Consider the following 25,470-nt stretch of genomic DNA (forward strand, 5'->3'; position numbering starts at 1 on the left):
AATTCATGAAGAGGCTAGTATGAGTAGAATCACAAACCAAATTGTTGTGTGCAAACTCCGCCCAAGGAATCAAATTAATCCAATTATCCTGGTGTTCGGATACAAAACAGCGCAAATATTGCTCGATCTTCTGGTTGGTACGTTCCGCAGCCCCATTAGATTGGGGATGGTAGGCCGATGAGAAATTCAATTGGATACCCAACTGGGAACAGAAGGATCTCCAAAAACGAGATACAAACTGGGGGCCCCTATCAGAAACAATATCTGTAGGCATTCCATGCAAGCGAAAAATCTCCCTAGCAAAAATCACGGCTAATTCGGGAGCAGAAGGTAGCTTAGGTAAGGGAATAAAATGAGCCATTTTAGTAAACCTATCAACAACAGTGAGAATAACTGTATGGTTATGAGAGACCGGTAATTCGACAATAAAGTCCACAGCTAAACTGGACCACGGTGTCTTAGGTATAGCTAAAGGTTGTAGTAAGCCACACAGAAGCGTGTGAGGTTGTTTAGATTTAGCACAAATGGTACAAGCCATGACATACTCTCTAGCATCTCCACATAAGGTAGGCCACCAAAACTTTTGGGAAATCAGAGAGAAGGTCTTGTGGATGCTAGGATGTCCGGCAATTCTACTGTCGTGGAAGCATGAGAGCAATTCAGTCTGGAGGAAGGAGGGAACAAAGTACTTTCCAACAGGGGTATTCGCTGGAGCCAAGCGTTGTTCCTTTTCTATTTTGAGTAATAAAGGAGAATGAACTTTCAAACTGGTATTGGCTACAATATTCTGCTTGGGAACTATGGAAGACATGGGAACTTCCTGAAATGTATTAGGTTCGAATTGACGTGAAAGAGCATCAGCCTTGGTATTCTTGGTGCCAGGTCTGTAGGTTAGAACGTAATTAAAATGAGCAAGGAACAAGGACCAACGAGCTTGTCTGGCGGACAATCTTTTGACTTCCCCAATGTACGATAAATTCTTATGGTCAGTCAAAATGGGAACTGGTTGCAAAGTCCCTTCTAAGAGATGCCTCCATTCCTTCAAGGCCATGATCACCGCCAACAGTTCCCTGTCCCCAATGTCATACCGTCTCTCTGTGTCAGATAATTTTTTAGAAAAAAATTCACACGGATGTAACGGTTTACCGAACCCTTGCCTTTGTGATAGCACTGCCCCTACACCCGTCTCTGAGGCATCAACTTCCAGTAAAAAAGGCAAAGAGGGGGGCGGAGCCAAGCCACTGATCAGAGCGGACGCACGATCGTTGTGCTCCGGGCTAACACAGCCTAAACGGGGAGAAAAAGCCACCCTCAAGCCTCCCTACCAAAGCCCCACGGACCCTGGCAACCATGGGCAGAAAAAACAAAAAAATGAAACCAGACAGACCCAAGCCGAGCATGAATATCGGCGATCTCCTCCGCCAAGCGCATGGCGCGGGTAGGCCCAAGATGGCCGCGGTCCTGGATGATTTCTCGGATAACTCCGAGGAACTGTCTATAGACGAAGAGGAAGCTTGCCACATGTTGGCACTACAATACCCACCTCAACCCACGAAAGGGACCTCTGAACCAGCGACGGCTGCAATGATACAGGACATGCTCAGCGCCCTCCAGAGAACCCTGCAGGCGGATGTAGCCCTGCTACGCGCCGACATCACAGGCCTGGTGAGCAGAATCGACACAGTGGAAGCAGCGTCAGTACAGCATACCCAAACTATAGCGCAACTACAAAGGGACATCGAGGCACTCACAATAAAACAAGCTGCCACTGACATGCGTTTTGCCCAGCTAGAAGACTCACGGCGCCGCCCTAACCTAAAAATCCGGGGAATACCGGAGGAGGTGCCCGAGGCAGAGCTCCCGCATCTACTCAGGAGGCTGCTAGCACATTTACTAGAGCCCAAGACCGCGAGGACCGTACACACAGACAACGCCTTCCGGGTGCCGAAGCCTAAAGGGGCGCCAGACGCTGCACCTCGGGATCTGATTGTGCGGTTTCGCAGCGGAGCCGACAAAGCAATAGTCCAGACGGCCTTGAAGGGAACCACCACCCTTAACTTTGAGAACATGGCTTTATCCTTCTATGCGGACTTGTCAGGAGATACCCTGCGTTGGCGCAAGTCAATGAAACCCCTCACGGCCCTGCTCCGCACCAATGGCGTGGATTACCGCTGGAGAAACCCGCGCTCGCTACAGGTACGAAGGGGGGAAGAGACTCTTACGGCCACAGACATCTCCGAAGCCCCCACACTCCTCGCCAAACTCGGCTTATCAGGGGACAACCCCCAAAGACCCAGCGACCAGCCGACGACATCGGCGACACACCAATGGGACGTATCAAAGACCAAGCCGTTCACCCCAATGGGGGCCAAACCGGTGGCAGCAGCTAACAGCGGGCAGTGAAAGGCCGGCACCGCTAGACCACAAAAAAACGGGACTCACCCAAGCTGACCAACCTCTGACTTGGTCTAGAGACCATTGCAATTACTGTTTAATTTTTATTGTTGTTTCTCCTTTTTCAAACAAAACTGTGTTTTATATTCCCTTTTATCCATCCCGCCTCACGGCTACTGCCACGCAGTAATTTTACAACTTAAACCCCCTTGAGCCCACCTATAGGCCTAACTTACTGCGGCCTCAACTGGCCTCAGGCCAGAGCCTTAAGCCCCACCCCCCCCGCCACCATCGATTTTTAGCTTTCAACCATAATACTATACATGGAGATGCGGTGTGACCCTTGCGGCCATTATCTCACAAACCACGATCTTCCTTTGGGCTAGCCTGTACAAATTACCCTTCCTGCTTAATTACGAAAAATAGCATTAATAGCACCGTACCAAGTTAACTCGATAGCTATAGCAGAAGTTAATCTATGCTTAATAACTCAGTTTTGACAGGGCGTGAGTGAAAAGATATTGTGACTGATCTCCTCGCCCCATAACTTGCCTAGCCTGTCACAACAGCTATGTGTCACATTGATTCACGATCCCACTAAGCGACTAATAGCACAAATTCAGCCACAATAGGTTACCGAAATAGTTCCCATTACGCTGGACACAGCATCTTGCTTACTGATCCCATGAACAGACAGATAAGCGTTGTCATCTTAATCTATGTTAGTTTATTTTCTGTGGTTAGTCAGTTGTTGGAAATCGCATCGCTAAAAAATTTATAAAAATGTGCATGCTCAATCCTGTACCTCTACAATCAAACGTGTTATATTGCTCTGGAGGACTGCCTTTGGGGTACCTCCCAGTCCACTGTATGAAACTTCTGCACCACAAAAATAAAGAATTTAAACAAAAAAAAAAAAAAAGGCAAAGAGGTGTCAGGGTGAACCAAAATCGGAGCAGAGGCAAAAGTCTCCTTGAGAGTCTTGAAGGCAGCCAATGCCTCCTTAGTCCACACTTTGGTATTAGCCCCCTTCTTGGTCATGTTAGTATTATAGATGAGAATCCCTTAATGAAGCGTCTATAATAATTGGAGAACCCAATAAATCTTTGTAAGGCTTTGAGTCCAGAGGGTGAAGGCCAGTGTAAGATAGACTGAAGTTTCAATGGGTCCATCTTGAAACCTTCACTGGAAATAACATAACCTAGAAAATTTATCTGGGATTGGTCAAAACTACATTTTTCCAATTTGCAGTATAAACCGTGTTTTAATAGTTTATGCAACACTCTCCTAACTTGTCTGTGATTAATTTCTTTGTTTTTGGAATGTATTAGTATGTCGTCCAGGTATACTATTACGCATTCCTCTTGAAACTCTCTCAATACTTCATTGATGAGATCCTGGAAAACAGCTGGAGCATTGCATAGCCCGAAAGGCATCACAGTATACTCATAGTGCCCATAATGTGTATTGAATGCAGTTTTCCACTCATCGCCTTGCTGAATTCTTATAGGCTCTTATAGGCTCCTCGTAAGTCCAACTTAGTAAAAATTCTGGAACCCTTAATTCTATCAAATAGCTCAGTGATTAGAGGAATAGGGTAAGCGTTTTTAATGGTTATTTTATTTAGGCCCCGGTAATCTATGCATGTACTTAGAGTACCATCCTTTTTTGAGACAAAGAAAAATCCAGCACCCGCTGGTGATGTAGACCTTCTAATAAAACCTTTTTCCAGATTTTCTTTTATATATTCTTATAGTACTAGATTCTCTTTAGTGGATAAAGGATACACAGTACCACGGGGAGGCATCGTGCCAGGTAGTAGCTTAATAGAGCAGTCAAAAGACCTATGGGGAGGTAAAGTGTCAGCCCTTCCCTTATCAAAGACTGATTTAAGGTCCTGGTATTGAAGAGGTATCCCTGAATCAATGCACTGGGAATGTTGAGAGGGTATGTTAGCTATGGGAACAGGTTTGACCCGAAGCAAGCACCTGCCAGTACAACCCGAACCTCACGATACTATCTCTCCTAACTCCCAGTCAATGACAGGATTGTGTTTCCTTAGCCATGGATATCCCAAAACCACGGGAAATAAAGGAGAAGAAATTAAAAGTAACGATATAGTCTCCTCGTGAAGCATGCCTATAGTAGCTTTGATAGGTAAGGTTTCATGAGAAATTACAGGTTTTGAAAGTGGTCTACAATCTATGGCCTCCACGGCCAAGGGTGTTTCTCTTAATTGAAAAGGAAGGCATTGTTTTTTGGCAAAAACTAGATCCATGAAGCTCTCTGCTGCTCCAGAATCTATTAAAGCAAAGGTATTCACGGAAACCTTCTCCCAGATCAAAGAGATAGGAATAAGAAGCCTATGGTCTTTCTAAATGTTTATAGAGGACGAGATCGCATCACCCAAGGCCTGTCCTCTGGAGGGACTTAGGTGCGAGCGTTTCCCGGCCTAGTAGGACAGGAAATGAGTAAGTGGCCCCTTTGTCCACAAAGAGACCCTCTCTTCTCCTATATTGTCTCTCTTGTTCAGTTAGTCGAGTAGTTCCTAGCTGCATAGGTTCAGGTAGTGCTAGTGCCATGGAATCTGAGTTTTGAAATGAGGGAGCTAATTTAATAGAAGGTCTACGAATTCTATCCCTAGTGTTTTGTCTTTGTCTCATACGTTCATCAATGCGGGATAAAAACTAGATCAGATCTTCCAAATTTTCAGGGAGTTCCCTAGTGGCTACCTCATCTAACATTTCCTCAGATAGTCCATTTAGAAAGACATCTATGAATGCCTGTTCATTCCATTTCACCTCAGAAGCCAAAGATCTGAATTCTAACGCATAATTCATAAGAGAACTATTTCTTTGCCTGAGGCGTAATAATGCCTTAGCGGCGTTAGTCTTCCTCCCTGGAGGATCGAATGTTCTTCTGAAGGCTTCTATAAAGGCGTTATAATTGTAAACTAGCGGATTATCATTCTCCCATAACGGATTGGCCCATCTAAGTGCTTTATCTATCAGCAAGGTTATGATAAATCCGACCCTGGCTCTGTCAGTAGGATAGGCCCGGGGTTGTAATTCGAAATGAATACTAATCTGGTTCAAAAAACCTCGACAAGTATCTGGTGAACCATCATAGCGTAGTGGTGAAGTCACACGAAAGGGAGCCCCTACCGTAGCTACTTCTAATCCTGTGTTACCAGGAGCAGAAAAAGACGTACGGGTCTCCTCAGGCTGCAAGTTCGGCCGAGATAATAATGCCTGTAAGGCCATAGCCATTTGGTCCATTCTATGATCCATAGCTTCGAATCTAGAGTCCTGAGAGGAGGCCTGGGAACTAGTACCTGCAGGATCCATTGGCCCTGTCGTAATGTCAGGATCCAGACAGGGATCCAACAAGCAGAGTACTAAAACAGATAGACGTATACCGGACCTTAGAGTGGCCGGACTAACGTCACATAAACAGAGAATAGTCAGGGGCGAGCCGAGGTCGAGGGAACGAGAAGACAGGTAAGCGAGGTCCAAGCCGAGAGTCAAGGGTAGGAGAGAGAATCAAAGTCAGAAAACACGCCAAGTCAATAACCAAAAACCAAACACAAAGAATGAACTGAGGGAACAGGCAAGCTGAAAGCACGACAGGGCAATGAGTCACTGGAAGTGATTGCCTTTTATACCCTCTCTCTTAATTGGTGCCCACGCCCCCAAAACGTCCTGGTTTGAATATTCAGGCGGGTTGTGACGTCATCGACATCGTGACCTCGGCGGGATTGCGCCGCGTCATAAAAGGGGGCGGGGATATCGCGGCCAGCGTTAAACATGCCGATATTGCTGTAGGGAAGAGAGATATCAGTGGCAGGTACCATGACAGATATACAGTATAGGAGATGTACTCACATTTGTTCGAGCAGGTGGTATTATCCCCACCTGGGATTCTTTAGCTCTCTTTGAGATGATAAATCAGGATGCCAAATAAAAGAAATATTTAAGATTCCTTTATTGATAATAAATCAATAAAAAGTATCTACAACGCGTTTCCCCTTGCAAGACTTCTTCAAGTAGACAAAATTAACAGCTGTTATAGTGAGCACTATATTTGCCATTTTTTATATTCTCGATTTGGAACCTCTATCATTGCTAAAACATCTGAAGAATTTACCTACCACATATATCCCAGAAGTGGGGATTATTCCACTTCACGCTATATAAACCGGAGCTGGATATAGCTCTGGTAAATGTAAGTATAACTGACTCTATATACATTTTTTTAAAATATATTTTCTACTATATTGTACCACTGGAGTTCTCTCTTTTATGTTTTCCATGCACTTCTGGAATTACAAGCACTCTACCTCCAAGAATCCCTGATTTGACCCAGTCTGGCTGTTCCCTTCAAGACTTTTTTATCTACCATCTATATATTATTGTATTTGGACCACACTTGTTTCATTGTATATAAAATTTCTGTCATTTTGACTTTGGTACATCCCATCTTTTAAGGCACAACCTTCTCTCCTTACCTTCTTTTCCATTATTTATTTTTAAACCTTCAAGCTAAGCTGCAACAATATTGTGTATAAATACACCCTACCAGGGGTCAAGTCCTAGGGAAAAAAGTGTGGGAACTCACCCAAGATTCCCGCCCCCCCTTAAAAAAAATAAAAATAAATACACTACTATCCATATAGTGCAGTGCAGAGTGTGTATAGTGAATGTAGTGTGTGTGTAGTGAGTGCAGAGTGTGTATAATGAATGTAGTGTGTTTGTAGTGAGTGCAGTGTGTATAATAAATGTAGTGTGTTTGTAGTGAGTGCAGAATGTGTATAATGAATGTAGTGAGTGCAGTGTGTATAGTGAGTGCAGAATGTGTATAATGAATGTAGTGAGTGCAGTGTGTATAATAAATGTAGTGTTTGTAGTAAGTGCAGAGTGTGTATAATGAATGTAGTGTGTTTGTAGTAAGTGCAGTGTGTGTATAATGAATGTAGTGAGTGCAGAGTGTGTATAATGAATGAGTGCAGAATCTGTATAATGAATGTAGTGTGTGTAGTGAGTGCAGTGTGTATAATGAATGTAGTGTGTTTGTAGTGAGTGCAGAGTGTGTATAATGAATGTAGTGTGTAGTGAGTGCAGAGTGTGTATATTTAATGTAGTGTGATTGTGGTGAGTGCAGAGTGTGTATATTTAATGTAGTGTTTGTAGTGAGTGCAGAGTATGTATAATGTATGCAGAGTGTGTATAGTGAATGTAGTGTGTGTATAATGAATGTAGTGTTTGTAGTGAGTGCAGTGTGTGTATAATAAATGTAGCGTGTTTGTAGTGAGTGCAGTGTGTATATAATGAATGTAGTGTGTTTGTAGTGAGTGAAGAGTGTGTATAATGAATGCAGTGTGTGTGTAGTGAGTTCAGTATGTGTATAGTGAATGTAATGTGTTTGTAGTGAGTGTAGAGTGTGTATAATGAATGCAGTGTGTGTGTAGTGAGTTCAGTATGTGTATAGTGAATGTAATGTGTTTGTAGTGAGTGCAGAGTGTGTATAGTGAATGTAGTGTGATTGTAGTGAGTGAAGAGTGTGTATAGTAAATGTAGTGTTTTGTAGTGAGTGCAGAGTGTGTATAATGAATGCAGTATGTGTATAGTGAATGTAATGTGTTTGTAGTGAGTGTAGAGTGTGTATAATGAATGTAGTGTGTTTGTAGTGAGTGTAGTGTGTATAATAAATGTAGTGTGTTTGTAGTGAGTGCAGAGTGTGTATAATGAATGTAGTGTGTTTGTAGTGAGTGCAGAGTGTGTATAATTAATGTAGTGTGTTTGTAGTAAGTGCAGATTGTGTATAATGAATGCAGTGTGTGTGCTGGATGAAGTGTGCGTGCGCTGGATGAAGTGTGCGTGCGCTGGATGAAGTGTGCATGCGCTGGATGAAGTGTGTGTGTGCGTGCTCTGGATGATGTGTGTGTGTGTGTGCGTGCGCTGGATGATGTGTGTGTGTGTGTGCGTGCGCTGGGTGATGTGTGTGTGTGTGCGTGCGCTGGATGATGTGTGTGTGTGTGTGCGTGCGCTGGATGATGTGTGTGTGTGTGTGCGTGCGCTGGATGATGTGTGTGTGTGTGTGTGTGCGCTGGATGATGTGTGTGTGCGTGCGCTGGATGATGTGTGTGTGTGTGTGCTGGATGATGTGTGTGTTGGTGTGTGTATTGGTTGGTGTGTGTGTGTGCTGGATGATGTGTGTTGGTTGGTGTGTGTGCTGGATGATGTGGGTTGGTGTGTGTGTGTGCTGGATGATGTGTGTGTGTTGGTTGGTGTGTGTGTGTGCGCTGGATGATGTGTGTGTGTGTGCTGGATGATGTGTGTGTTGGTGTGTGTATTGGTTGGTGTGTGTGTGTGCTGGATGATGTGTGTTGGTTGGTGTGTGTGTGTGCTGGATGATGTGTGTTGGTTGGTGTGTGTGTGTGCTGGATGATGTGTGTTGGTGTGTGCTGGATCATAGGGGATAAGCTTTTTTTTAATTTATGTGTGTGTATATTCTTTTAGTTTATCCCCCCCCTCCCTGCTTCTTACCTTGTCAGGGAGGGGGGAGATCGCCTGGTGGTCCGGTGGGGGAGCCAGCTGCTGCACACAGGGCCCATCACACGCTGTGTTCCCTCTCCAGCTCTAACTCTCGCGAGACTCGCCTGTGCGGAGCGTTGCCATGGTAACCCGTGGCAACGCTCTGACACCGCGGGTCTCGCGAGTGTTAGAGCTGGAGAGGGAACACAGCGTGTGATGGGCCCTGTGTGCAGGTAGCACGGCAGGTCCTGCAGGACTGGGAACGGGAACGGCGTTCCTGCATTGGAAAAAGTGCAGGAACGCCGTTCCCATGCGTTCCTGCAGGACTCGAGCCCTGCACCCTACTTTGAATAAACGAACAGAAGTAATTCTGGACTAACAACCATCTGTGTCGTGTGTTAATTGCTTTTCCAGGCGCCTGATATAATTTGGGTTCCCCTGAATATAAGTATTGGATCCTTTGTACATGTCACCAGCAAGCGGCTGAACTTGAAGAGGGCCATCAATAAGTGCCCACTCCCAAATAGTTGAAAAAAATAAATAAATTGGCGAACTCATGACCCACATACCCACTCAAACTGTGCTTGTAACAGTTACGGTGTTTACTGCCCCTTACAGGCCAACAAGGTTTGCACAAGTTATAGTTCGGCATTCCTGACCCTATAGTGTTAAAACCACCATCTAGCCTCCCTGGGCCCCTCATGCCTCCATAAATATAGTAACATCTTACTGTATTTAACAACGACAAAGAGGTGTATAAATGGCGCTATAAGAAGGTGACATATATCCCAGGTGAATGCAGATGATCTCCGCTTCCCAGTCATCGATGACGTGTACTGGGATAGAAAAATACAACAATGGGCATCTGGATAATCTGCAAAGACCCCCAATGGTGACTTTGGGTGTCTGGTAGCCAAAGAGCACAGAGGAAAGAGGACTTGAAGCATCCTTTTCCCTGGGGGACCATCACCACTGCGGCCATCTGTCGTTTTGGGACTACTTACCTGCTATTACAGTAGAGAGCCGACTTATATGGCTCTCTAAATTGTGAGTTTTTCCTGTTATACACATATTTGAAGATCTTCTCATATATGTTGCCCTATGAAGGTTCTGTTATATTTATTACAGATTGTTGAAAAATTATCCATTGTGTGCGCCAACCTCTCTCTTGTTTTCCATTACTGTATTTAAGCCTGAAGATGTAACTCTGCATGCTGTTTGCCTAAAAAAAAAAAAAAGCTGTCTGCTGATCTCATCAGAATTGGTAGCCTGATCCAATCACAATGCGTCCCCATAGGATTGGCTGAGACTGGCAAAGAGGCAGATCAGGGGCAGAGCCAGCACAATTCAAACACAGCCCTGGCCAATCAGCATCTCCTCATAGAGATGAATTGAATCAATGAATCTCTATGAGGAAAGTTCAGTGTCTGCATGCAGAGGGAGGAGATACTGAATGCTTGGATGCATAGACATAGAATACATAGACGCCGCACGTCTATGGCATTGCGTGCTGAGCGGCGAGAAATGCGGGCGCCATCTTGGACTGGGCGCCGCTCTACTGAAGATATTGAAGAACACTTGGAAAGTCCATCTCACAAAAGGTAAGTGAAGGACTTGGGGCACTTATAGTCCTTAATACCCCTACCCCTACAGTGTTAATACCACTACCCCAGCCTACCCCAGCACACATAGTCCTTAATTCGCCTACCCCAGCACACATAGTCCTTAATTCCCCTACCCCAGCACACACAGTCCTTAATTCCCCTACCCCAGCACACACAGTCCTTAATTCCCCTACCCCAGCACACACAGTCCTTAATTCCCCTACCCCAGCACACATAGTCCTTAATTCCCCTACCCCAGCACAGACAGTGTTAATAAACATAGTGTGCTGGGGTAGAGGTATTAACACTGTGTGTGCTGGGGTAGGGAAATTAAGGACTATGTGTACTGGGGTAGGGGAATTAAGGACTATGTGTGCTGGGGTAGGGGTATTAACACTGTAGGGGAAGGGGTATTAAGGACTATAAGTGCCCCAAGTCCTTCACTTACCTTTTGTGAGATGGACTTTTCAAGTGTTCAATAGCTTCAGTAGAGCGGCACCCGGGCCAAGATGGTGCTCGCATTTCTCGCCGCTCAGCACGCAATGCGGCTTCTAGGTATTCTATGTCTCTTCGGATGCATTTTAGGCAGCCATGACCCAGGAAGGATCTCTAACAGCCATCTGAGGAGTGGCCAGTGAAGTTATCGCTAGGCTGTAATGTAAACACTGCATTTTCTCTGAAAAGACCGTGTTTACAGCAAAAAGCCTGAAGGGAATGATTCTACTCACCAGAACAAATTCAATAAGCTGTAGCTGTTCTGCAATCGGTATTTACCATGTGTCAGCCAATTTTAAAATCTGCTGACACATGGAGCCGCGGCATTTTCACTCTGCAGATCGCGGTCGGGGAACATGCCCGGCCCCCCAGGCAGTCCCCCTGCGGTCAGTGACCGCAATCTGCAGAGTATGATCGCAGTGAGAGGCTGTCTCTGCGATCTGAATGCAGAGACAGCCTCTCCCTGCGATCTTATTGGCTGACCCATAGTAACTGCAGGCAGGATCCCCCTGCAGATCGCGGTGGGGGGCATGCCTGGCCACCCAGGCACTCCCCCTGTGGCCAATTACCGCGATCTGCAGGAGGTGATCACAGTGACAGACAGTCACTGTAATCACTGATCCTGTGTGTCAGCCAGTGATGTAAAATCACTGGCTGACACTGTCTCTGCCCCTCTCCTCCGCTCTTAACCCCTTAAAGTTAAAAATAAAATAAATTAAAGTTACAAATAAAATATACTTAGATCATTTATATATATATTATATATATATGATCTAAGTATAAATATATATATATATAGACACACACATTTACACATACACTGTCTAAGTGTATTTTAATATTGATATATGTATATATAATTATATATATATATATATTATCAAAATACACATAGAAGGATATTGATTAAATATATACATAATTATAATTACCGTATATATATATATATATTTATATATAAAAATATGTAAATACGTAAAAAAAAAAAAAAAAAAAAATATATATGATATATATATGTGGGTAATTTCATTCTAACTGTATTTTCATATTAATATATATATATATTGATATCAAAATACACGTAGAACAAAATAATATATATATGTATATACCTAAGTATATACGTATATATCACTATATGTATACCTATATATAAATAAAAATAATTTAAAAAAAAATTATATATATATATATATATATATATATATATATATAAAACAAAAATAGTAATGCACTCCACCTTCCTTGATGTACTTGCCCGGTGCTTATCAGCAAACAGATACAGCCAAAAGTACAAGATAGCACTCCAGGGACTTCCAAGTTGAATGAATAAAAGCTTTTATTAGCTCAAAATTATTATTTAAAAGATTTTTATTTTGCGCTAATAAAAGCTTTTATTCATTCAACTTGGAAGTCCCTGTAGTGCTATCTTGTACTTTTGGCTATATATATATATATATATATATATATATACACACGTGTGTATATATAATCATTTTACATATATATTTATGTAATAATTTTACATAATTAGGTCCTTTTATTAATTACAATTTGCGGGACCTGCCTGACAACCCAGGCTAAAAGTCCAGGGAATTTAATTTTATCACATGACAGGAGGCTTCGTATTTTGCATAACTTTCTTTACTTTATGCCTCCAGCAGCACAAGTCAATCAGAAAACTTTAAACCAATCAGTAACAGGCATCACATCCATATATAAAGCCCTGACAGTCACATGATTTCCTCTTTCTTTGCTGCTTCCAGCCAAGGCACAGGTCAGAGTATTAAGCTCTCAACTGTTTTCTATATATAATGCAAATTTATCTTGTGGTCCCTTTAACTGGTTTTGGTATTGTACCTTTTCTTTTCTTCCCCCTGTCTGGGGCCTCCCTTTTCATCTGCCTCCTCTATTTCCCCTGCTAAATCCATCCTTCTCCCTGGACTGTTAGGTGGGTTTTTCCCACTGTGTTTCCCCTGCTGGGATCTGTTACTGTCTGCTTGCTTGCCTGTTTGTCCCTCGCGATTCGCAGCATTTTACCGCGAACCGGGACCACCAGGCTCCTCTAAGGGTCCCAGGGTACCGAGGGGTGGGTAGGGGGGCGCGAGGGGGTGCAGACCGAGTCGGTCGGACCGCAATTGCGGGCCGCAGTCGCGGACTGCACGGCAAATTTACGCGCGAACGGCGGCCATCTTGGATCTCGCGATACCGCGAGATCCTTGGCGGCCATCTTAGTTTCGCCAGTTCGTGATTCCCACGAACTGGCACAGATTTTCTGCTTCTATTAACGTTTTTATGTGCCATTAAAGTATTACAGTATGTGTGCCATCACAGGTACACCACTTGATTGAAAGAGCAAAAAATTATGATTGCTTTACACTGAAGCTGACACAGGGCTCGAGTCCTGCAGGAACGCATGGGAACGACGTTCCTGCACTTTTTCCAATGCAGGAACGCCGTTCCCGTTCCCAGTCCTGCAGGACCTGCCGTGCTACCTGCACACAGGGCCCATCACACGCTGTGTTCCCTCTCCAGCTCTAACACTCGCGAGACCCGCGGTGTCAGAGCGTTGCCACGGGTTACCATGGCAACGCTCCGCACAGGCGAGTCTCGCGAGAGTTAGAGCTGGAGAGGGAACACAGCGTGTGATGGGCCCTGTGTGCAGCAGCTGGCTCCCCCACCGGACCACCAGGCGATCTCCCCCCTCCCTGACAAGGTAAGAAGCAGGGAGGGGGGGGATAAACTAAAAGAATATACACACACATAAATTAAAAAAAAGCTTATCCCCTATGATCCAGCACACACCAACACACATCATCCAGCACACACACACACCAACCAACACACATCATCCAGCACACACACACACCAACCAACACACATCATCCAGCACACACACACACCAACCAATACACACACCAACACACACATCATCCAGCACACACACACACATCATCCAGCGCACACACACACACCAACCAACACACACACATCATCCAGCACACACACACACACCAACCCACATCATCCAGCACACACACCAACCAACACACATCATCCAGCACACACACACACCAACCAATACACACACCAACACACACATCATCCAGCACACACACACACACATCATCCAGCGCACGCACACACACATCATCCAGCGCACACACACACACATCATCCAGCGCACGCACACACACACACACATCATCCAGCGCACGCACACACACACACACACACATCATCCAGCGCACGCACACACATACATCACCCAGCGCACGCACACACACACACACATCATCCAGCGCACGCACACACACACACATCATCCAGCGCACGCACACACACACTTCATCCAGCGCATGCACACTTCATCCAGCGCACGCACACTTCATCCAGCGCACGCACACTTCATCCAGCACACACACTGCATTCATTATACACAATCTGCACTTACTACAAACACACTACATTAATTATACACACTCTGCACTCACTACAAACACACTACATTCATTATACACACTCTGCACTCACTACAAACACTACATTTATTATACACACTACACTCACTACAAACACACTACATTCATTATACACACTCTACACTCACTACAAACACATTACATTCACTATACACATACTGCATTCATTATACACACTCTGCACTCACTACAAAACACTACATTTACTATACACACTCTTCACTCACTACAATCACACTACATTCACTATACACACTCTGCACTCACTACAAACACATTACATTCACTATACACATACTGAACTCACTACACACACACTGCATTCATTATACACACTCTACACTCACTACAAACACATTACATTCACTATACACATACTGAACTCACTACACACACACTGCATTCATTATACACACTCTTCACTCACTACAAACACACTACATTCATTATATACACACTGAACTCACTACAAACACACTACATTTATTATACACACACTGCACTCACTACAAACACTACATTCATTATACACACACTACATTCACTATACACACTCTGCATACATTATACATACTCTGCACTCACTACAAACACTACATTAAATATACACACTCTGCACTCACCACAATCACACTACATTAAATATACACACTCTGCACTCACTACACACTACATTCATTATACACACTCTGCACTCACTACAAACACACTACATTCATTATACACACTGCACTCACTACACACACTACATTCATTATACAGATTCTGCACTCATTCATTATACACACTCTGCACTCACTACATTCATTATACACACACTGCACTTACTACAAACACACTACATTCATTATACACACTCTGCACTTACTACAAACACTACATTTATTATACACACTGCACTCACTACATTCATTATACACATTCTGCACTCACTATACACACTGCACTCACTACATTCATTATACACATTCTGCACTCACTACAAACACACTACATTTATTATACACACTGCACTCACTACAAACACACTACATTCATTATACACACTCTGCACTCACTACACACACACTACATTCACTATACACACTCTGCACTGCACTATATGGATAGTAGTGTATTTATTTTTATTTTTTTTAAGGGGGGGCGGGAATCTTGGGTGAGTTCCCACACTTTTTTCCCTAGGACTTGACCCCTGAGCTGACAAAATATTCTGTCATGTACACTGAGAAGTTTTGTTGTTTTTCCTATTATTTGAATTAATTCTTCATGCTCACATAATATAATGTGTAACTAAACACTCTTCTCACTGCAGTTAACCCCTGCAACTCTGTGCTAAAGGGCCACTACAGATAACTTACCAGTAGGATGGTATTACACCAAACCAGGAACAACTCCCATCAGGCTAAGCACTCTTCTCACTGCAGTTAAACCCTGCAACTCTGTGCTAAAGGGCCACTACAGATAACTTACCGTGAGGATGGTATTGCACCAAACCAGGAACAACTCCCATCAGGCTAAGCACACTCCTCAATGCAGTTAACTCCTACAGCTCTGTGCTAAAGGACCACTGCAGGTAACTCACCGTTGGGATTGTATTACACCAAACCAGGAACAACTCCCATCAGGCTCAGGCTGCACTGCCCAATTAGATGAACACTCAGAAGGCAATGATGATTGTTACAAAGCACTGAAGAACTACCCAGAAATCACTACATACAAACAATCAACAACAACAATTTGTTGTACAAGGGTGACCACCACGCCCAATCAAGGGCTTATAACGAAGTACGCACAATCCACAATGGCAAAATTTCCACAAAACTCCATACACAAGGGTGACTCCTTGCAAAAGCGTACTGAGGTCTTCGATACCTCACATTACCGGGCTTACGTCCCGACCATTACCGGGCTCCGTCCCGACCATTACCGGGCTTACGTCCCGACCATTACCGGGCTTTGTCCCGACCATTACCGGGCTCCGTCCCGACCATTACCGGGCTCCGTCCCGACCATTACCGGGCTCCGTCCCAACATTAAAGACCGTTCACCCCGGTCGATAAGAGGGTGACCCCTCTTCAGACCACTAGTCAAACTCCTAGTGGTACTGATTATTTGGTACCTGGGTACCCCCCAGTTGTACGTGGAAGCCACTGTGTAGACACATACGCACTGACGTATACTCTGTCTCCCCACAGACGGGAAAAAATCATACTACCATTGTGTCAGACACTCCACAAGACCCTCATGAGAGGATGAGGAACCATTATCTCCATCGTCCTTAGAAATCATAGACGAACGGAGGGCAGAGGACTCTCCCTCGGGGGAGGAGGAGGTCTGGCAAGACATACCTCAGGAAGTCAGAGAACCCAACCAAGACCCGGAAGGGCTAAGGACATATAGATATTGGGGTCTAATCCCCACGCCCTAGGACGGGCTGATAACCACGGAGTACGATCTGTTACTGTATGCCAGATCGGAACACAATGGATACATGTATGTCGACAGCACCAAGAAAGGAGAGCTCACGGTGCTGCCAAAGCTCCACAGTACTATACCCAATAAGGGTGACCCCTTGGATAATTTGGAGACTACCGTACCTCCCCATACGGGCTTACGTCCAGACATTCCTGACCGTTCAGCCCGGTCTTATTGAGGGCAACCCCCTCCTCAGACCACTCCAGGAAATCTCTAAGTGGTACTGATAGAAACAGTTCCCGGAGAACCCCAGCGGTATGTGGAGACCCACTAGTGGCAATAAGTGTATTACCGTACCTGACACCTGTCTCGGTACCCCACAGACCGGAAGAGGGTCCCAACATGACCCCAGGATAGTCTTACCCGGTGCTAGTGGCGTAGGTACGAAGGGGTGACCACCGCGCCCTTGTCCAGGGCTTCTACCTTCAGAATATGCTCTGGCATTGCATGCACAGACCAGGGCACACTACATGCATGTGTTCCGACACCTCTACGCCCCAATTGAAGGACCCGTACGCCCTTCCCTTAACCGAGAAGGAGAACTCACTATACCACCAAACTCCACAACTCTAGGACATATAAGGATGAACCATTAGATTATACATAGGGAGACTTTCACGTCTCCCATACTAGGGTACGTCCCGGTCCTACGGAGGGTGTCCTCATTCTCAGACCACTACCCAGATCCTGCGAAAGTGGTACCGATTAATCGAAATGCTGGGTGACCCCGGTTATACACAGAGACACACTGAGGGGCAATAAGCGTACTGTTGTACAATCCTGACTCCACAGACCGAAAGGGTGTGAACCAACAGGTCAGATTTCCCTCAATTCACCGACCAAATTTCCAGGTGAAGATTAAGCCGCCAGGGCAGCTCCGGGGGAAGAAGCCCTCTCCAAGAGGCTGGCTAACAAGTCGGACACCTTACCACCTAAACACCATGGGAAGGGCCCAACGCGACTTCCCCAAAGGGGAAAGAGAACACCCCGACTTAGCGGAACCGTCTCTAAGAACATTCTGCACATTGAACATCTCAGACCCCTTCATCAGGGTACGAGGACTCCATTCTTCCCCTTCTCTGGAGATCATAAGAGAACGGAGAGTCTCCATCGGAAGAGGAAAAGTCAGAACCCGCCTGGCAAGAAAAGTTTCTTTTGGCACACTGGAAAACCTCGGTTGACTCGCGTACCACCAGACACCCAGGATCATCCGAAAAGGGGTTTTGCCGAAGCACCGGGCACACCTTGCAAACCTCCGGCTTCGGGGAAAAGAAGTACGAAACAAGCTCAGGATGGAATACCCATGTCATCTAGGAACGAACAAGATAATCCTCAACAGTGAGCTCGGTGTCACTACAGGGATATTCATGCCACGATCAGACCGAGGTCCACGTAAAGTAGTAAAGAAGAAGACAGGAGACTCTCACCGTCCTCAACATAGGACAACCCAATGGTTTTGGGGACGTACCGACATCTCAAGAAGGAAGGTATACATCTATTAGGAGACCTACTCCTCGAAAAGGTTTTCTGCAAGGTTAGATTTGAAAGGACACTTACCTACTGGCTCACTTAGTCCCTCAAGAAGTTTTGGAAGCTGGTCAGGACGCACTGAAGAGCAAAGGGTATCCGCCGTAACACTTGCTGACCCTTGGCAAGCCCAATTCCTAACTGCGTAGACAAACGAGATTTATTGTCACAGTTCCTGGAATTGTTGGGATTCATAGTGATCGAAGCGGAGTCGGTTCGATTCCAGTTCCGAGTAACTACATATCTCTACTTCGGAATAGATGCCACATTGGACGGATTGCACCTTCCCCACATCAGCGATAACGACTTTCGTAAGGAGATTTGACGGAAATGACGGAAAGGCTCCATAGTACCTTGACTACTTCCCAGGACCACTTCACTGACGGGCCAGACATCGGCTGAAAGCTCACTGCATGAGATCCGGGCACACCTACGAAATTGGGATCAGAACGGCAAGGACTTCGATAGTACTCGTTACAGAGGTAAAGGAGCTAAGCGGGACTTCTAGAATGATTGTCTTTAATTGGGATCATCCTCTGCTTCTTCAGTTTTAACTTGCCTTCGGGCAGATCAAAGGGAGAACATCATCGATTGTTAACGCAGGAGCGGCTAGAGTTGGTGGATTGGTGTCTTCCAAGGGAGACGGGTATGTCAAGGGACTATCGCAACCAACTAGAGTCATGAGACTCATGGACAACAGGTATTCCCCGAAATGATTTATCCACATGGAACACTTGGAAGTCACGGGGGTATGGAAAGGGACTACGATCCTTTTATTACCCCTAGCTACCTCGATATTGAATCTTGCCCATAATTTTTTCACGACTGGCCGATCGGAACGATTCGACCGCTCCATTAACGGGATACGTTCCGTTATTTCGACAGCGCATAGTACGATTCACGACACTCAAGAACCTTTGATAGACCGTTTTTTCCGTGGGTTAGCATACGGTCCAAAACCGTGAGTTAAAGTATCACTGTTGTGAGACTTTGATTGGGTTTGTTTCGGAACTAGTCAGATAACACGAACCTATCCCGCCGTCAGTCATAATCACATTATGTTGGATTTTCGTCGGATATCAGATCTTCTGGAGTTCGACGTATATGGTTTTTCGGTATCACCTGAAGGAAGGACCTCTACGGTTCTCGTAGAACTAAATCTTTTTCGCATCCGTGTTTTACCCTGTTCCCGGCGTTTTTTTCACAGTCTTTGTGCAGTTATAGCGGTGTTTGGTTATATGGAGATCCCGACAACACTTAGATTGACACATTAAGACATCGGTGGGGTTTATAACAACCATACAAGCCAGTTACCATGAACACTCCGTCTAGATGGGTTCACTGGTTGTCATCGTTAACGGGGGAGGAGACGTGCTTTAGGTACTCATTCGGTACGAGGCACGGCTGCTTCTCCGGCCTTCATGAGGGGCCTCTATATTTTTTACAGGCGGCGAATTGGACACGGCGAGACAACTTCCGTATATTTATTTCGTCAACCGCACACGCATCCTTTCGATCATACCACAGCTTTAAAAATGCAAAATACGAAGCCTCCTGTCATGTGATAAAATTGTAGATTATGCTAACGTAGTGTACCTATAATCTTAATTTTAATAATGACAGGAGGCGAGTATTTTCCCTCCCTGTTTCCCTCCCTATACTCTGGGAAATTCGAATTTTTCTGGTTATCATTTTCAGTCTAATTATAAGATTTTGGTTATTTCAGTATATTTATGGGATGCTTATATAGTTGACGGATGTTACAGCTGTGGCGATTATTATAGTAAACCATGGTTGTTTAATGTTAAAAAAATTTAACGTAATATAAATATAGATGCATATAGTACTGGTTTTTTTTTAATGTGGACATCAGTTGGGTTCCATCACCTTTCACGTATTTCTGTTCTTTTCAGAGTAACCATCATAAAGATAAAGATCAAGATAAAGCTGGAAGGTTTTTTCAAGTCATGTTCCAAGTTATGTTCTACACGTTACTCAGGACTGTTATTCGAATTCCCTGACGTTATAATGGACTGTTTTCGCATCAAAGAAAGAGGAAATCATGTGACTGTCAGGGCTTTATATATGGATGTGATGCCTGTTACTGATTGGTTTAAAGTTTTCTGATTGACTTGTGCTGCTGGAGGCATAAAGTAAAGAAAGTTATGCAAAATACTTGCCTCCTGTCATTATTAAAATTAAGATTATAGGTACACTACATTAGCATAATCTACAATTTGCTAGCACTATATTTAACCCTATAACTTTCCAAGACACCATAAAACCTGTACATGGGGGGTACTGTTTTACTCGGGAGACATCGCTGAACACATATTTGTGTTTCAAAACCGTAAAATGTATTACAACGATGATATCGTCAGGGAAAGTGACATTTTTTTGCATTTTTCGCACACAAACGGCACTTACACTGACGATATTATTGCTGTAATACTTTTTACTGTTTTGAAACACAAATATATGTGTTCAGCAAAGTTTCCTGAGTATAAAAGTACCCCTCATGTACAGGTTTTATTGTGTTTTCAAAAGTTACAGAGTCAAATATAAGGCTTGCGTTTCAGTTTTTTCACAATGAAATTCGCCAGTTTGTTTACGTGGCCTTTGAGAACGTATGGTAGCCCAAAAATAAGAATTACCCCCATGATGGCATACCATTTGCAAAAGTAGACAACCCAAGGTATTGCAAATGGGGTATGTTCATTCTTTTTTAGTAGCCACTTAGTCACAAACACTGGCCAAAATTGGCGTTCAAATTAGTTTTTTGCATTTTTCACACACAAGCAAATATTAACGTTAACTTTGGCTAGTGTTTGTGACCAAGTGGCTACTAAAAAAGACTGGACATATCCCATTTGCAATACCTTGGGTTGTCTACTTTTGCAAATGGTATGCCATCATGTGGGTAATTCTCATTCCTGGGCCACCATATGGTCTCAAAGGCAACGTAACCAATCTGGCGAATTTCAATGTGAAAAAACTGGAAAGTATAACATGCTATATTTGACCCTGTAATTTCCCAAAACACCATAAAACCTGAACATAAGGGGTACTGTTTTACACGTGAGACATCGCTGAATACAAATATGTGTATTTTATTGCAGTAAAAGCAAACCGTATTTTGACATTCACAGTTAGAATGTCACATAGAACTAAGAAAATTTAAAAAAATCTTATTTTCTCTCATTTTTTTATATTTTATTCATATTAAGTTATGTTCCATACCTAAATATTTGATGTTAAATGAAAGCCTTGTTTCCCCTGAATACAATTATATATAATAAGTGTGGGTGCATTTAATATGAAAGAGGTAAATTATTGTTGAACAGACATATAGTCAAATTCTGTGGTTTGTTTACATTTTTTTTGGTTCACAACTTGTACATTTGGCTGCGGTCTTAAGGGGTTGAGGATGCCTTCTGGCCACCCTTTTTTACGGTCTTTATTTATTTTTCTTATTTTTTTTAGAGGGCTGTCATGATGGACCTCTCCAAGCTCTGTACAGCTGCATGCAGGGATATAACTGCTAGGGCTACAAGAGGGAGCTCTCACGTCGATAACTGGCTCTGGCTCGCTTAGTGTCTTCTGCTGTGTGCTAGGTTTCTATGGCAACAATCGCTTTCTCAGCAACAACAACCAATAACCCAATTTAATGCACGCTGAGGCCACGAAGTTTGAACTTCTTGAGCATCCGTAGACCCTTATCAAATGATTGACGTTAGTGTGGACCAATAGCGAGTGCCGGCAACTCTTAGGGGCGGAGCGAAGCTGCCTGGCGGCCGAATACCGTGACCTGGAGTAGCAGCTGTTAGCCGGACGGATTGAAGGGGGCGGAGACAGCGGTGCTCAGCCAATAGGCGTTTGCTTTTGGTATCGGACGTCACGTGGGAGCTTGGACACGGAGAAGGCCCATGTCCCTTGGGTGTCGGGATGGACAGCCGAGCGAGAGCGTATCCGGGAGGAGCTGGTGAGGGTCAGCGGCTATACACTGTGTATAATGGCTATTATTATTAACGGCTATGGCCATGGAAACCGTGCGGCTGTAACAGTGAGCGCTGTGTGGGGGAGTTACATACTGCTGTCTGCTCTCTCCCCCCCCCCACATCACACAGACTTACACTGTGTCTGGAGGGGGGAGTGTGGAGATATATTATATTTATTATATATTGTCTAACATCGGGTATTCTCTATTTTATATATAAAGCATAACTCCCAGGTGTCGGTATTTAGGAGTGACAGTCCCTGCTTTGGCCACTAATCCCTTTTATTCCTCCTTATTTTGTATTTTTTGTTATGGTAGCATTGCATGTTCATACAATAATCCAAAAAGCATATACTACCACATTATAAGTGCAACCTGCAGGTTGTTTTTGCTTGTAGGTAAAGTGCGACACACAAATCATAAACATGTGTTTAAAGAGTCAGGCTACCGTAGGGAACCGTGTGAGCTAGGAGTTGGATAATATCATAGAATGCACGTTAGGTCAGGTTAAAAGCCTACACTGATATGCCATCTGTAGGTCATTTTTCTGGTAGGTACCGAGATACATAACACATAAAATGTAATAAAAAATAAAAAAAAGTCTGTATCAGGCAACTCATAGGTACAGTGTCAGCAAAAAGTTGCAACATTTTATGGAATGCTCGCTAGATCAAATAGAATACAGGGGTACCTTCGTTTACAAACGCCTCAGTTAACATAATTTTTGGTTTACAAATGAAAATCCATTGAAAATAATGCCTCGTTTACAAAAAATTTTTCGCAATACAAAGCAAGTTTCCCCAGGATGCATTGCACCTGGGAGGTTTATAGCGCCGCCCCCTGCATGCTGGAGCCTGTGGGTAGCACGTGGCGTCGAGTGTGGAGGGGTTTGAGCCATCCTGGAAATTGTTTGCAGTTGTTTTGGGACTTTTTGGTGCATTTCTCAAGCTGTGGAAAGGTAGGGAGATGAGCCTTGTTGTTTGCATGCCTTTTATTGTTTGTTCTACATTGTGGGTTGGTTTCCATGCCAGCTCATTTTGACTTTTTTTTCTGACCTCCAGAATGGATTAATTGGTTTTCAATGCATTCCTATGGGAAACCGTGTTTCGGTTTACAAATTTTTCGCAATAAGTCCCGGAGAACGTATTAAAGGGACACTATAGTCACCTGAAAAACTACAGCTTAATATATTTGTTCAGGTGAGCTCTATAGCTCCCTGCAGGCAATCTAATGTAAACACTGTATTTTCAGAGAAAATACAGTGTTTACATTGATAGGAATCACTCAGACGGCCACCAGAGGGACTTCCTATCATGTAGGGCTCTAAAAAGGCCTTGTACACGTCAGACGTATTAAGATACGTCTGACGTGTGCAGGAGAGAGAAGGCACTGTGTGCACGCCTTCTCTCTCCAGCCTGTCAGCAGAGGAGAGGGGGCGGCAAAGACCGCGAGCTGAGCAGTCAGTCAGCTCGCGGCCACGCACACCGCGCGCATGCGCAGTAGTGCGCTCAGGAATTCAGAGGGCGGCATGTATTCCGCCCTATGAAGTGTGTGGCGAAGCCGCGCATGCGCACAAGGGAACAATGACGCTTCCAAATGGAAGCATCTGATTGCACTCTGCTCGCACTTTTGACGAAATAGGGGGCGCGGCTTCACGAGGCTCCCGGCGCTGGAACCAGGTGAGTAAAATACTCTGCCTGGAGAGTCCCTTTAAATTCGTAAACAGAGGTCCCACGGTATAACAAAGCAACTGTAATACCACAGAGTGGTCAACTGATATATATATTTTTTTTCTAGAGCCAATACTGATAATCTGTGAACTTTAAGGCTGATAATTTACCGATACTGATATTCTGTACATTTACCCCTTTAAAAAAAAAAATATTTCTACACAAATCTACTAATAAAATAAATATATATATATTTTTTTAATTAAGGTAAATGCACAAAATATACAAGCCAGTTAGAATGTTTTCAAGAATGTGTGTGTGTGTGTGTGTGTATAATGAATGCAGAGTGTGTGCTAAGTATGTTTGTATTTGAAAAAATAGAATAGCACACTAATATACCTGTCTTTCTCTGATGTCTTGTGTCTCCCTTTCTGTCAGTTTATTTATTTTTGTTACCAAAAAAGCATAAACTTGCAGTCTGGTTTTTCCACCTCCAAGGCTGTCAGTTTGAGTATGTGAGGTGAAATTCCCTCAATAAAGTGCATATAACACTTACCCTCTATGTAACACTTGTTAAGAGGTATACATAAAAGACAAAAGAAAGATACAATATACAATATTGCACAATTATTTGTAACAGGAAACAATCGATTTTGTGAGTGGAAATAAACTCACATTTTATAGAGCCTTTTCCAGATATAAGGCTCTAAACTTCCAGATTCCTGTGCCTCTAAGGTAGACAACGCAACCCCTTTTTTTTGTAGAATGGTATGTGTTCCTCTCCAGGTTATATGCAATAAACAGAGGTAGAGGGAAAAAACAATATCTAGGTGCAGTACCTTTTGATAGTTATTCTGAATGATTTTATACACAAAATAGGTAAGTGCTCACCTTCTCAAGAGCCTTTTGATAACTGGCTCTAAGTATGTAGGCTTGGTGTCAAGTTCTGGGGTGACACTCCCCTTGCCGGAATCACAGTGCAGGATGCAGATGAAAGTTGATAAGTTTATTACAAAGTGGTTAAAATAACTGTTTTAAAAATAATGGTAACATAAAATTAATAAAAACAAATAAGGTATTACTGGTAGTCAATATAGTAGTCCACTTGTTGCCAAGACGCGTTTCGACGTGTAAAGCGGCTTCCTCAGTCGGCTTCAACTTCATTCTGCTCGTTCCGATTTTTGTGTCCTTACGTTCCTGCCTGATTTTCGGCTCTCATTTCCGGTTTTGCTTCCAGAACTACAAATCCAACAATGCTTTGCGTACTCTGAGTCCTGGTCTTTCCGGTATGTT

The 25,470-nt window shown here is 43.9% G+C and overlaps 1 protein-coding gene across 1 annotated transcript in view; it reads left to right on the plus strand.

Moving 5' to 3' along the window:
* Positions 1-22,325: 22,325 nt before the first annotated feature.
* AKAP8L (A-kinase anchoring protein 8 like) overlaps positions 22,326-25,470 on the plus strand; it is a 34,552-nt gene continuing 31,407 nt past the window's right edge. Inside the window, exon 1 of the mRNA XM_063448384.1 lies at positions 22,326-22,492. Coding sequence (XP_063304454.1) covers positions 22,456-22,492 — 37 coding nt within the window. The 5' untranslated portion in view covers positions 22,326-22,455. The remainder of the gene's footprint in view (positions 22,493-25,470) is intronic.

Source organism: Pelobates fuscus, chromosome 3 (assembly GCF_036172605.1).
Source record: "Pelobates fuscus isolate aPelFus1 chromosome 3, aPelFus1.pri, whole genome shotgun sequence".
Classification (NCBI taxonomy): Eukaryota; Metazoa; Chordata; class Amphibia; order Anura; family Pelobatidae; genus Pelobates; species Pelobates fuscus.